The 14,209-nt window shown below is 41.5% G+C and overlaps 1 protein-coding gene and 1 long non-coding RNA gene across 4 annotated transcripts in view; one reads left to right on the top strand and one right to left on the bottom strand.

Annotated features, from left to right (window-relative positions):
• The window catches only part of RPS6KA6 (ribosomal protein S6 kinase A6), a 47,653-nt gene extending 38,112 nt beyond the window's left edge, over positions 1 to 9,541 (bottom strand). For 2 of the 3 annotated variants that reach the window (XM_064518444.1, XM_064518445.1), the window contains exon 1: positions 9,191 to 9,541. In XM_064518444.1, coding sequence (XP_064374514.1) covers positions 9,191 to 9,271 — 81 coding nt within the window. In that variant the 5' untranslated portion in view covers positions 9,272 to 9,541. Of the gene's footprint in view, positions 1 to 38; positions 60 to 9,190 lie in introns of those variants that run through there. The other variant, XM_026110958.2, reaches the window with a different exon arrangement.
• LOC112989727 (uncharacterized) lies at positions 8,560 to 13,718 on the top strand. The gene is made up of 3 exons (XR_003260887.2): positions 8,560 to 8,752; positions 10,987 to 11,082; positions 11,822 to 13,718. It is a non-coding gene; the product is annotated as an uncharacterized LOC112989727 (long non-coding RNA).
• The last annotated feature ends 491 nt before the right edge of the window (positions 13,719 to 14,209 follow it).

Genomic DNA, 14,209 nt, shown 5'->3' with positions numbered 1-14,209 from the left:
ATACTTTTTACATACAAAAATATTTAAGAATTAATTACCTATTTCCTTTAAAAATGATGTACACCTGGACAGAAGTAAATGCCATCCATGCCATCCTCTTTATTAAGAATACCATAACACTTACAAGCAGCTACCTTTCTTTCCCCCCACTTCAACCAACAGCAAAAAAAAAAGATTCTAAGCCCACAGTCACAATAATAAAAAAAAAATCTTAATTTATAAAGTTAAGTTCAAGCTCTCCTTAAGTAATAATTCAATGCAGTCTAACAACTGAAACTTTAAACATACAGAAATAAAAAGGACATGCTCTGTTTCAACACGCAAAGTATTAAGACTGGAAATACCTGATAAATGGGTGAAGCCAATTATGGATTTTACTAGTGATAACTGTTAATTTATTTATATGTTAACTGCTCAGTATCTCCACCTTCATGTGGCATAGATCCCACACAAGAAAATACTAAATAAGAATATCACAAAGAAACTCAAACTACTTTTTTTCCTGAAACAAACAAAAGTTCAAGCAATAAGTTCTATAATCAAGTAATAACATTTTTTCCTTTTACTTCTCAGTTTACCTAACACATGGACCAGTCTAAGACACTGAAATATGGCACGATCATCAGTATGCAAGTCAGTAAAACACAGGACTACAAAGAATGCTGAAAGGCCACACAGACTCTATTAAAAGAAAATAAAAAACCACCACCACCACCCACACACTTGACAAACTGGTAGGGCAGCAGGGACAGGTTTAGGACACCGCAATTGCATTGTTCAGGCAAAGCCTCTACCACCTGCACTGCTGCCTCTAGATGAGCTCTTGATTTCAAGTAAATCTTGAGACCTCAAGTCCTAAATTAATAAATTTAATAAATTTCAAAATTAAAAAAATAAATTCAGATACAAAATTTTGAAAAGTAATTTTACAAGACACTAGCACTTATTTTTGGACTATAACTTCACTTCCAAAAAAAGAAAGTAGTACAGGGTGTTGATTGTTTTCACTGCTTTCTAAGTTTTTATTTATTCCCTACTTTCTCAAGACCAAAAATCACTAACCCATTACCCTAGATTCACAAACTTCAAATACACTACAGAAACCAATATATTACTTTGAGGCATAACTTTTGTTTTTTGCATAAAGTTTTGCCATATTAGATACCTGAAAGGGGGAAAACATACCATTATGCTTTGTATTGTATGAATGAATTGAATACATCAAGGCACCATAACCCCAAAGTTCAGACCAAATGTAAACTCCAACCTCACTTCCAACAGTTCACTGCTACGTGATCACTCTCACAAAATTACTAGATTACATTCAGGTGAGAATTAATGCAGAGTTAATCCAAGTTTGTTCATAAAACCGGCTTGAACCTCGTAAGGAAAAGCCTTTGCGCTCCGGATGTTCAGAAACAGGATACGATTCTTCTCTCATAGACGTTACCAAACTTGGACAGCATCAATTTGCAAGGAATTCAGTGTGCATTTCTTTCTTTCCTTTAAATATAGTCAACATTTTCCAAGTTTTGTTATTTAAAATTAAGATCTTGAATTTATATTACACTAGCCAGCAGAACTGCAGATAAACTACTCTTTTCAGTGTAACTCCAGGCAAGCAGATATAGACAGCTGTCACTGCCTGAATGTCCAGCATGTTATTTGATCTACCGCGTTCCTCAGCGTACACTGTAAGCATACTTTCAGCTTTCTGGCAAATCATATATAGTAAGTTATTGGATTTTTATGGCAGGTAATCAAATGTCATCTTAATTAGCAATTTCCTATCATACACTTTTCCCCTTCATTGTTGTTTTTTTCCTGTCCAGTCTCTCCATAATTACAAAAACTGGGATGTCTGCCAACTTTTGGCCCAATAAATTTTGTGTTTAAGTGTGTAACTCTACTTTTATAGTCTGACATGTGAGACTATACTTTTAGCTCATTGATTTGTGAACCCTGGTCACCGTTCGCTAAATAAATTGTTGGACTGGAAGCCAAAATCTAGTAGTTTTAAAGAAACCACAAACTTGTTAATCACTCGGTTAAAAAAATTCGATGACAAAAATGAAGTCATTACTATTTTCTATAGTTACTTATATTGGCCAGGTTTCAATAACTGGAACTATCCATTCATATATTTTACACAGAATATTAAAATTCATACTCAATTCCTACCTTAATGGAAAACAAATACAGAATTCTGCTTCTGCAGATGACTAGGACCCCTTTTAGTGATTTATTCAAACATTTATGCACAAACATATATTTAGAACTATTTTAACCTGTAAATAATAACTCACTAAATATCTATGAACACACAAATTTATTATTGAGAATCAGAAAACTCACACATCTCTCTACAGTGAGCAGGTGAAAGGAGATGAGTGCCATTATCCTGAAAGAGATTCTTTCATCCTCAAATCACTTAGCTGTTCAATACTTCTACTCTTTAAAGTTTTCAGTTCATTGTAAAAGTTTAGTTTGCATTTTAATTAAACTGAGACATTTAGACAAGCTGTATCAACGCTTTCCAAATAAAATTTTTGAAAATTAAAATATTTCACACTGTTAATCAGTATAAGTTAGCAGAAACTACTACATAAAAATGTGGGAATAAAATTAAAGTAAGAGACCATCCAGCAGATAAAAAACAAACAAAAACACCTTACTTTTCCAGAGGGGCAGGCTAAAAGACCCAATCCTTCAATGCCAAACTGCCTCCGAGGTTACAGAGTGCAAACTGCCTTCTAATTTAAACACACTGCAGTAGCTGCAATGGATCCCATGACTGGCTGGGACTCGACCATATTACCTTGGGCATGTTCTTCCTCTAATACTTGTGACAAAACAGAGGAATCCCAGTATTACTACAGATTAGAGGCTTTTCTTTTTTTTTAATATTAAGGATGTCTCAACTGTTTACTTGGTAAATGCCTCATCGTTTGGTGGGCCAAAAGGTTTCGGCCAAAAGAGATGAGACAAACGGTCAGCCAAAGTGCCTAATCCACTGGTGCATTCTGCCCTGCTTTTACAGGCTGTCATTTAGGTATTTGAACAGAATTTAAAATTAGAAGGAAAAAACAGAACTAGGAATTTTATAATCATAATATTATTAGAAGTAAGGAAGTAATATTTATCATCACTCATGTAGAATCTAATTTGGCTTCAAAACAGGTAAAATTTTACATACAGATAAACAAAGGCTTCTGCATCCTCTAAGGTACCTCCTTCCGTGCACTTAATTTGCTAAGTTAGTAAAACTAAAATCTCCAGACCTACAGCTCTCATAATTCTTCCAAACGACAAGACAAACCAGTTTGCTTCCCCATACACGACCGTATTCCTTCAAACACACTTTAGCATCTTGAAAAAGTAAGCTTATATTAAAAACTCCAATTATTTTGACAAGACTTTGAGAAGATACTTTGGGAAAAAGAAATACTGTTAAGAAAACTCCATTTGCTCCTCATTTGTTTTGAGCTACATCTGTGGAGAGTTTGCATCATTAATTTAATTAGCAGCATATTGGCCTACTGAATCTTATTTCCTGGTATTTGCTTGGGAAAGTTTTGTTTTCTGCACTCACCCAAACAGGTGAGGGCTTTTATTATTTTTAAACAACATCTAGAAGTCACTGTAAGCATAACTGAAGCTTAAAGGAATTTGTTCTTGCTATAAAATATCCACAATTTCTCTCCATGCAACAGTTTTTTAAAAAAATACTATAGCCATTGTTATACTGTTATACGGGCCGGCCTGCTTTCAGGAAGGAACAGCCTCTCATAGCACAGCGATCAACCACATGAGGTTAAAGACAAAGCAATGTCATTAGGGTGACACGACACAGTGATATCGATTAAAGCTGATTTCCATTCTACCATGAAGTGACCAGAAAATAAATAAATGTCACTTACAGATTACAGTTCCCACTTGGGACTCTAGAGGCCCATGCTTAATGTCCTTCTCATAAGCTCACCGCACAACCCTATGCAAGTCTGAGGCTCTTTAAGCCTCAGTTCCTCTCACAAAAAGGAGAGGCCACATAAGCCATTCACGCTTAGATATATCAAGTACAAGAGGAAAATAAAGGCATGTATCCTACATTAAGAAAAGGAGAAAATAAAATTGGAATGATGATGACAAGTACTCACTGCTAGTGCTCAAGTGCCTAAACCCACAGTCATTTATCAAGGAATTTAAAGTTATTTTCCTGTGGTAAATAAAATGTGCAATTCAGATAGGATAGCAAACCTTCAGTAACGTACAAGTACTGATTTTAAAAGAATCACAGAATGACTGAGGCTGAAAGGGACCTCTGGAGATCATCTAGTCCAACCCCCCTGCTCAAGCAGTCACCCAGAGCAGGCTGCCCAGGACTGCCCAGATGTTTTGTTTAATATCTCCAAGGATGGAGACTCCACAACCTCCCTGGGCAACCTGCTCCAGTGCTCTGCTACCCTTACAATACAGGAGTTTTTCCCTTATGTTCAAAAGGGCAGTGAGATCCCTTCCATCCTCAGAGATCAAGGGAGAACTATGTGTGTCTCACAGCAGTTACAGCTGTAACAAGATATAAACCTAACCACAAACACCGGGCTCACTGAACTAGCAAAGGATTTGATCTTTTTCCGCTACTGACAATCTGGGAGAAGACTGTAGTTCCATAATGAAAGTGTGTAAAACAGCACTCCAGAAAGTGTGTTTGATGACAGATAAGAGTACACTAGAAAAGAGTACAACTTAAAACTGACAAAAACAATATATTTCAAGTTTCATTCTTAATGTAGTAAAGAATTATATCCATGTAAATAGTCAACATCTATATACTGCGAGTTGATAAGTCATAACATTCTTCTAGTTAGAGTTATTGAGAAGTTTCTCCAAAGCTTTGCAGGAGGAATTCAGGTTAGCTATCTTGAACAGAACATTCCCCCCCCCCCCCCCCCCAGGTCATTTCAGAGATTCACAACTCCACAGCAGATCTCTAAAACTACCCTCAGAAGTGGTATACCAAAACACAGCTATTATTACATTGCAGCACTTTTCAATGCATAAAGACACTCATTGTTTTCTGTTTAAGAGTATTAACGTGCTTTTTTTTCCTTCTCCTTCTCCTAAGAGAGCTGGTTTTCATAAGTCTTTATAAAAACTGTACATTGTTGCAATAGCTGAGTGCACTTAAATCTCAATTTCTCAACTGCATGCATCTACTACTACTTTTATTTTCTTAGCATAACAGCACCTAACTGTAGAGATGTTCAGAGATGCACAAAACTAGGTGGCTGAGTCATCCACGTCACTGCCAGTAATTACTCACAAAGGCGTTATGCAACTATGACAAAACTCAGTGGCCTTTGACAGACCAGGCACAGAACATGCTTAAGAGGATGGACTACAAGCACTGGTGAAAGTGAGAGACGTAGTTATTTAAAATGGACATGAAAAACAGATTGGTACGTACAACAGCAGCAATGTTCAACACATGAGCTTGCCCTTTGCAAGGCAGCTGCTTCTAATACGGTAAAGTTTTACAGCTGAATACTTTCATCTCTAGTCACTTTGTTATCCTGACCTTGTCATTTCCCCATCAGTTTCAGCCTATTAAGCAACTGTTTACTGAAGTATGCATTTATTTGGGAAATACTTGGGATTGCATGTATGCATTTCACAATACTCATAAGTAGCAAACAGCATACATTTTAATTATTAAATATATTTTCCATTTTAAAAAAGGCATACAACACCACTTTATTAAACAATACTACCACCTTTATCTAAAGACTATTTGCATGTTCTCAGTAATCTTTTTTTCCCTTAACTTCCCTTTGTCTTTAAAAGCTTCACAAGGAGTAAGAAAAGTTAAGTTTCAATTTTTCTCTCAACTCCTAGGCAAAAAAATCCAAAGTTACTGTAATCTATACAGTTCTGAGTATTTTTGCATTTGATTCAGTTTGGTCACTAAAATGTTAACATCTACTTTCCTGATTCTTTGAAGATTGCAATCACATTTTAGTGATCTACTACAGTTATTTATAAGCAACACCCTTGCTATATCTATTTTTATTACCATGAAAATACTTATTCATCCTACATTCAGGAGGAAAGAAGTTCACGCAACATCTGAAGCTTAAACTGCATGACAGAGACGCTTTCTACCTATGCTTAAGGAATTCCAGTGGTCACAAAATTGCTTCACAAGTGACATTTTGTCACAGGAACATAAGAATTCCTAACCAGATGAAGAACTGGACAGCGTACAGCCAAGGATTTAATCTCAGCACTTCAAAGAAACTCAACATGAACAAATGTAAAATAATTAAATCCTAAACTTCTTCCAAAAGTTAATGTTGTTTTTATGCCTTGAAGCGTGAAAATTTGTTCCCTACCTTCAAGATCACGTTCTTCTCTTGCCAACTGTTTTCAGTTCATCAATCCGACACAAGTACTACTTCATTGGAAATGCACTTATTTTTAATAATGTAATTCTAAATTTAGTCAACAGGCAGATTCCCCAGAGAGAATAATTTCTTAATGTTTACCTCCAATGATACAACTAATGGACAAGAGCACTAATAAGTGCAAGTAATTTGGCCTTCAAGATGCCGGATGACTACCTCAGTAATATTACTGACTCTCTGTAGTTGCAGAGGTCAAGGTCACCTAGACATATCAGACTGCAAACACGGGGTTGCATTAAGCATAAGATACAATTCATTCTATGAACTTTAAATGAGGAATCCAAACCAAACAAAAACTCATTTTAACATAAAATGAACCATTGCTAAATCCCAATAACCAAGTGAATGGAAACTTCCACACAAGTCAAAAATACTACATGTCCCTGAGATCCCTTTAATATAAATATGTTATGACAGTAATAAGTACTTGCTAATGTAATTTATGCACTTCATATGCAACTTGGAAATGTTTTTGGTATAAATGAAGTCTTAAACACTGCTAGCCACATGCAACACAGATGTAACAAATGTGATGTCTCATTTTAATTGGAGCACAAACAAAACAATTATACATAAATACTGTCAAGTAAGTAGCTCATGTACAAACTTGAGGAAAGCATAATTCAAAAAATGACTGTTGTAACATCTGAAGGCAGCTATTTGCAAACACAGAGCTGTTTCAGTTGGACATCCATCATCATATGCTCTGTTGGCAATATGGGCAGAACTTCAGGCTTCTACAGCAGCTCGTTGCTAACCTCTTACTTCTTGAAGCATTTGAAGATGACTCAAACATCGTGTCCGAGATTTGCTGCGTTGGAGCTCACACAGGTCCTCCCTCTCCAGCCACTCTTGCTAACTGTTGATGCCATGAGGCAAAGACTACACAAAAGTGGCACAACTGAGTGGCAAAAGTAGTAACAGCCTTGGCAGAGGGGTATTTGCCCAGCCGAAAAATACTGCAGAATTGTTAGAGAAGTGCAAAAATAATGAATGTTTACATTTTGACTACATGACTTGAATTATTTTAACACCGACATATCACACTACTCCTTGAGAACTAACGAATGGTGCCACATAAGTCTTCTGAAACATGCAGGAAGTTTCATACCCTGACTACAGCATTGCTGTTACAAACTGTAATATTAGCACTAACCTCTGATACCTCTGCTGACTTTTCATCCTTACTTGTAGCTTTGCCAGCACGATTAGGATTTTTCTAGCATTAAAGTACATAGACTGTGGTTAAGTATTAGATTGCCAGAATAAAAGCGTAGCAGCCATGGCGCAGAAATGCATGTCCAGTAATTACAGTGCTTGGAAATGGCACTTTGTAGACAGCAACAGAAAGTAAAACAAAATAGTAAGAGATTTAAAACCTCCCTCTGGGTTTATTCCTATTGTGAATTACTGTATATGTATAAATAGACATTATCTGAGACAGTAATTTCAACAAGATCCTCTAATGGAGATTCTTTCATTCTTCCCATAACTTTAAACTAGGCCTATTTTGTGCACTTTGTACTGGGAGACGAATTTGCCAAAGACCTTTTCGCTTATGATAAGAAATGCCTAATGCATCATAGAAAGCAAGTCTGACCAGTTTTGAGAAGCTTTATTTAGATAACATCTCATGTCCCTAAAACACCTGGGTGTAATCTTCTATTTGCAATAACTGACAACATTGGATACATAATCTTAAGTTGCTGATTTAGAAGTGCGAAAGTTGTAATACTTGAGCATAATGCAATACATTGTGTCGAGATACACTATGTCGAGATACATTATTAGAGCAAAACCCATTTTACCTTTTTTTTAAATTACACCTGGCACTTGCTTCTATTAAGAGAACTGAGCGATACCTCGAAGACGCTCTTGGAAGTTGCCTGTTCTTCTAAACGTTTAAGCATCTGAGCCCCAATCACCCCCACCCCAGTTCTTTCCGTTAGTCATGTGTATGATAATTATCATATAGTTATTGAATGAAAAACACAGCAACCTCTCCTAGTGACAGTCTGGCTGGATGCACACCCGGATCAGTAAAATTAAATTTTGAGAAAAAGTTAAAGTTTTCACAAGAGACAGGGGAACCGAGAGAGCCCACAAGGAGCCCTTCGCCGGTTGAAACCCGGTGCTACCGGTAACCACGACGGAGGTGGTGGACGGGGCCGGGGGAGCCTGCAAGGCGCTTTCTTAAGCGTTATTCCTCTCCGCCGAAGTTTGCCCCGCCGTAACTTCCCACGTGCCGGTTCTCCCCGGCAGCGCTCGCCCGGGAGGGGAGAGCGGAGGTTTGTCATCACTTTCTAAGCTTAGAAACCGCGAGCGGCGGAGCCCCGGGGTGCGGGAAGCGGCGCCGACGGCGGGAGCGCTGGAGCGCGCCCGGGGGAGCGGGCTCGGGCGGGCGGCGGCGCCCAGGGCAGCTCCCCCCCCCCGGGGCAGGGCCCGGCCGGTGCCGAGGGGGCAGCGGCGGGCGGGAAGGGCCCCGGCGGGGCGAGGCGCGGGGCCGCGGCGCTCTGCTCGCCGAGGCCGGGGGCGTTGCGGTCGCCGGCGCGGCGGCTCGCGCAGGCAGAGCCACGCGGCGGCCCCGGCGCGGGGGCGGCGGAGGGGGAGGAGGAGGAGGAAGGAGGGGGAGGAAGGCGGCAGGTGCCCGCAGGGTGCCCCCAGCCCGGCCCGGCCGGCGGCGCCGCCCCGTCCCCCCCCCGCCCCCGCCGCGGCCCCGCACTGACCTCGCCGCCGCTCACGTACAGCTCCATTTTGTGGCAGGGCGCCGGCTCCTCCGCGTCCTCCAGCGGCGCGAACGGCACCATGGCCCGCGCTGCCCGCCGCCCGCCCGCCCGCGCTGCCTAGCCGCGCAGCCGCCGCCGGCCGCCGCGCATCCCCCGCGCCGGCTGCGGACGCTCAGAGGCGGCGGGCGGCCGAGCCGGCAGGTCCCCTCCCCCTGCCCATAGAGCGCGGCGGCGGCGGCGGCGGAGCTCGGGCTACTGCTGCTGCCGGCCGGCGGGGGCGGCTCCGCTCTGCGCTCCCCCCCACACCCCCCCCAACATGGCGGCCGGCGGCGGGGCGGGGCCTGCCCAACACGGGGGTGACGTCAGGGCGGGCCGGAGGATCCCCTGCATGGGGAGGGGCGGGGCGGGGCTGGGGCCGGTGACGCGCGGCCGCTTTGAACGCTTCCCCCCCCCACTCGCCCCCCCCCGCCGTGGCGGCGCGCGCGCACCCGGGCGGGGGGGGGGGTGCAGGGGGAGGCGGGCGCGCGGCGGCGCCTCGCTGAGGGAGAAGCCCTCAAAGGAGAGGAGGGAGCGGAGCGGGGCGGCCGGGCTGGCGGCGTGCGGCGCCGCACGGGGCCACCCCGCCTCGGCCTGCCCTCGGAGGGAGGGAGAGGGGCGGGCAGCGCTGCCGCCTGAAGGGCCGCGGCGGGCCCACGTAACGGTCGCTCCTGTCACCGCCGCCGCATGGCAGGTTCGCCTGAGGCTGAGGAAAACCGAGTGAAGGCCTCGAGGAGCAGCACGAGGACGTCAAAAAAAGAAGAAAAAATAGGTCGATCCTGTTACGTCAGTGAAGCTACCCTCTAGCTAAAAGACGGGAGACTCATTGTGCCTTTGTCCCACAAAGAACATACCTTATGTGTATAAAACTTCAAATACCTTGAATTCCTCTCATAAAAGCTGCAGGCACACTTGGGACGCAGCACGCCGGCACCTTCAGCAGCCTGGGCGTTGGGATGCAGGCTCTGCAGTGTCCAATGAAGTCATAGGGGAAAAAAAAGTGGGTTTTTTTTCAAGATTCAGAGGTGGCAGGATATGAAACATGGGCAGTTAGAAATGGCAAAACCGTAGTCACGTTCCTCCTCAGTTCTTTGTAACCCATGAAAAGCCTGATGTACGTATAGGTACGAGCAAGAGACTCGAAATGCTCTCGCTGTGGTTACAAACTCCAAGGGGATGAATTCCTTTGTTTCTAAGGATGTATGTTAAGAGAAATACTACGGTATTTCCAAACCTGAGGGGGCATATAAAAGACCATGGATGAAAAAGTGAGCTTTTCCATCACTGTTTGATCTTAAGAGCTGGGAAGTGTTACAGTGTGAAAAATACATATTTTTAAGGATAGAAGACTGCCTCGATGACACTGAGGTTTTTAGTTAAACACTCTGCAGGACTTTTACTAAGCCCTGCACTGTAGATAACACTAGCAAAGGAAGTGCCACACTGTTCTTAATGGCCAAATAATTTTGATGGAAATAGCTTGACCAAGGGAACAAGCTGGTACACTGCATAGTCCACGATGCTTTTGCCTTCCTGATGTCTTTTCACCCAGAAGTCAAGCATCGTATGAACAAGTGCACGGTATAAGATGCTGTGGTGCTGTAGTCCTTGATTAAATCAGAGCAACCTGTTTCACAAAGCTAACCTCTGCCAATAAATTGTAACGGTGCCTGCTGAAGAGAATTGCCTATTGTGAACGTATCATTACAGCAACTGCCAGCTATCATGTCAGCATTTCCACTGTAAACCTGTTTTTGCAGGTCTGTAACTCAGCCATGGGAAACCAAGGTTTTGGACTGAAGCAGGGAATAGGCACCAGGAATGTTCTTCCATCATGAAAATATAAAGTATACAAGGTAATGTAGGACCAAAGTCACCGGTACTTAATATTAACAGCAAATTAATTTAAATTATAAATACAGAACTGTTTAGGCTAGGTAACTTGCAAACATTATTTTTGTCGTAGTAGTATCGTGCACATGTGGGGCTTTTAATGTGGTTAAGTGACAGGAGAAAAGGGGACTCCACAGATCCTCTAGACAAATACAGGCAGTACCAGCCAGCTTCATGGGCCTCCAGGTCACACGCTGCTCCCTGCCCTGGTGCCTCTGCTGGCACACAGGCATGGTTAGTGTCATCCACGTGCATCCACAAAAATCCAAATGGCCATATCTTCTCTGTGAGATTAAATGTGTATGCATTTGAGCAGTGTCGTGAGGCAGATCTCAATTTAAATATAAAGGAAATCAACTGAGAAGTGCCTTATCTTTTTTTGAAAGTGCTTGAGTGCTCAGCAGGAACGTGTATGGAAAACTTGTCTTGGGATGCCATTGTCCTGCCCCAACCTTTTCTTTTTTTTAATGCTACTGAGACTTTTCCTATTATCTCAAAAGATAACAGGTTGCAAGCAAATGTTCTCCATCCCCAAAGACCTAACACTGTAATATTTGAGGAGAGCTCAGAGAGAAACAACAATCAAAGAAATGAGGATTGTTATTAATTTCTTATCAAAGGTTAAAAAAAGAAAATTATGATACATGTAGATATAATAATGACTGATTCGGTAAAAGTAAATTCAAACCTTTTTTTCCATAGGTCTCGCAACCAAAGAACCGGAAGCTATTCAATAAAAAGTCAACAGTATGTCACTGAAATTCATAACTTAGCAAGATCCAGAAAGAAATGGACTTTTATAGAGATCTAAAGTATCAAAAATATAATAGCAAGTCATTAATTTAGGAATAGTTCATAAACCTCATGCCTTGGGTTTTAAACCAATATCTAAATGATAGATATCTGGACATATTTTGTACCCTTTTCAGGAGCATCTAATCTAGCCCGTGTCCATGACTGCATAGATGTCAATTCTCATTTAGTGTACAGTTTTCAGATGAGTATTTTTTGCATTCTAGTATCTTCATTTGTACAGGAATCTTTACGTATTATATTCCTCAGCATGTCATTGCATCATCAGCATGACATAACCAGTTTTTCCTCTATCAGGTACAGTACTGACTTTGATTAGATAAAGATTTCAGAATAACCGTTTTCTAAATATTTGTTCACTTTAAAACTAGCTCTACGACATGGCAAAGTTGCTGAGAATGCTCTTTTGCCCAGCCCTGTCGGAAAGGAACTACAGGAACAACAAACAGGTTCTGCCGCCAGGATTCAGCTCGCGCAGTGTCGCGAGCATGAACTCGCACCACGCAGTTGTCCCTTTTATAGAAATCGGCTGGAGCTGAGTGACAGCAGCCACGTTTCGCTTGCTCGTTCAGTTTCCCCGGAAGTATCAGTCATACGCTTGAAAATATGAACAACAGATTGCCTGTGAGGTAAACAGCGTCCCTGCAAATTTCCTGCCTATCATTACTAGCAGTGAATTTTTCTGAGAGCATATTATTCAGCATTCCTCCCTAAGTTTTCTGTCAATCTGTATCAGCCTTGTCCCTAAGCAAGACTATTTCAGAAGGATCCTGCAAACTTCATGTTCATTCATCCATAAAGTTTTCCAGCAAAGGAAAAATAAGAATATTATCATCAGGCCAGCTTCTTCGGTTCCCCTCCGCCCCCAAGTTAATGATACTGGAATCCTAACCATGCTAACCATGGCCAATATAGTGCAGCTCCACCCTGGAAAACAAAGCAGAAAAACAGTGTGAATGTAGGAATATGTGAATAGTATCTAGTTCAGAGAGATCTCAGGAAGGAAACTATTTAAAAAACAAAGCGTGAGGAAACTGCCCAAGCTGAGACTAAAGCTTTTATTCTGTTTTTACTACAATGGTAAAACCCCCGAAAAGGAACAGATGCAAATTAAGTTTGTGCAGATTCTGTTCCAAGCAGAATGTGAACTCTGCATCAACTGATACCAATTGTGACGGTGGTTTCGGGGGGCTATAGTTAATTTCTAAGGGCAAGTTTACTTAAGAACGTAATTATATTTCACCTTTGGTATTTTGTACAATACATTGAACAACGCTTGCAGAGTTAGAGCAGTACAACTCTTTCTTTTCTATTGTGTGGATGAATTTACGTGGGTACAAAGCATTCTTCTATGAGTGTGGCTCATTCTCATACAAGAAGGAAAATAAGCTGTCCTGATGCATAGAAAATGTGTAGTCCTATGCTCGTGTCTACTCCAGATTTGTTCCAGAGTAGGAACCGATTTACCTGGAGGGTGACGTACTGTGGAGACTGTGCTCCCACACTGGTATAAGACCAGTACAATATTTTCATTTTCAGTCAAGTGTCACGGTTGTGGCTACTAAGCTGTGGGGATCCTTTACACATAGCATGAATGGATCTGGTCCTAATAAGGTAAATGCTACAGAAAGATTTACACTGTTCTAAAAAATAGCATCACAGTACTGAACATTTGTTTGTATTCAGATTGTTACTGAAAAGTATCACGACAAAATCTTCAGTCACTGTCAAATTATTCTGAATATGAAATAAACATGAGAGTCCATATTCCATCCTGTCTATACTGATATTTTAAAAATGCAAATATAGCCATGTTTGCATGCGTTATGTCTATATTTACAGAAATGTGGTAGAAAATATATAATAAACAGTTCTGGTTTTGTTAAACTGTTTGTTATGCAGTTTGCCCCCTTCTACGGAGGCCAGAGAAGTCACTTACACAAGCTAATGGCAAGAATATTTTTTATACTCACTTATGGTTATGTTGGATATATGAAGCAAGAGTGAAGAGGCCCTTACAGAATCCCTGCTTCAGATTTATGAATATATTTTTCCACCTACATCTTTTGTACTTTTGTCGTAAGTTTTAAAAAACCTTGTTGAAGGTTAAAAAGTGAGCCAATTTAAGAGATGATCACTGCATTGAGAAAAAAGATCCTCGATGCTCACTGTTTCACTCTGATCGTTGAAGCAGCACTCTTGTCTCAGGCTCTAATATGAGTAGCCACCTACGACACGGGACAAACTTAGCAGGAAATTTTGGCATGTTTGTCTAAG

This window comes from Dromaius novaehollandiae, chromosome 11 (assembly GCF_036370855.1).
Source record: "Dromaius novaehollandiae isolate bDroNov1 chromosome 11, bDroNov1.hap1, whole genome shotgun sequence".
In the NCBI taxonomy this organism is placed as follows: Eukaryota; Metazoa; Chordata; class Aves; order Casuariiformes; family Dromaiidae; genus Dromaius; species Dromaius novaehollandiae.
The sequence above is the reverse complement of the archived record's forward strand: the minus strand, read 5'-3'. Positions and strand labels throughout refer to the sequence as shown.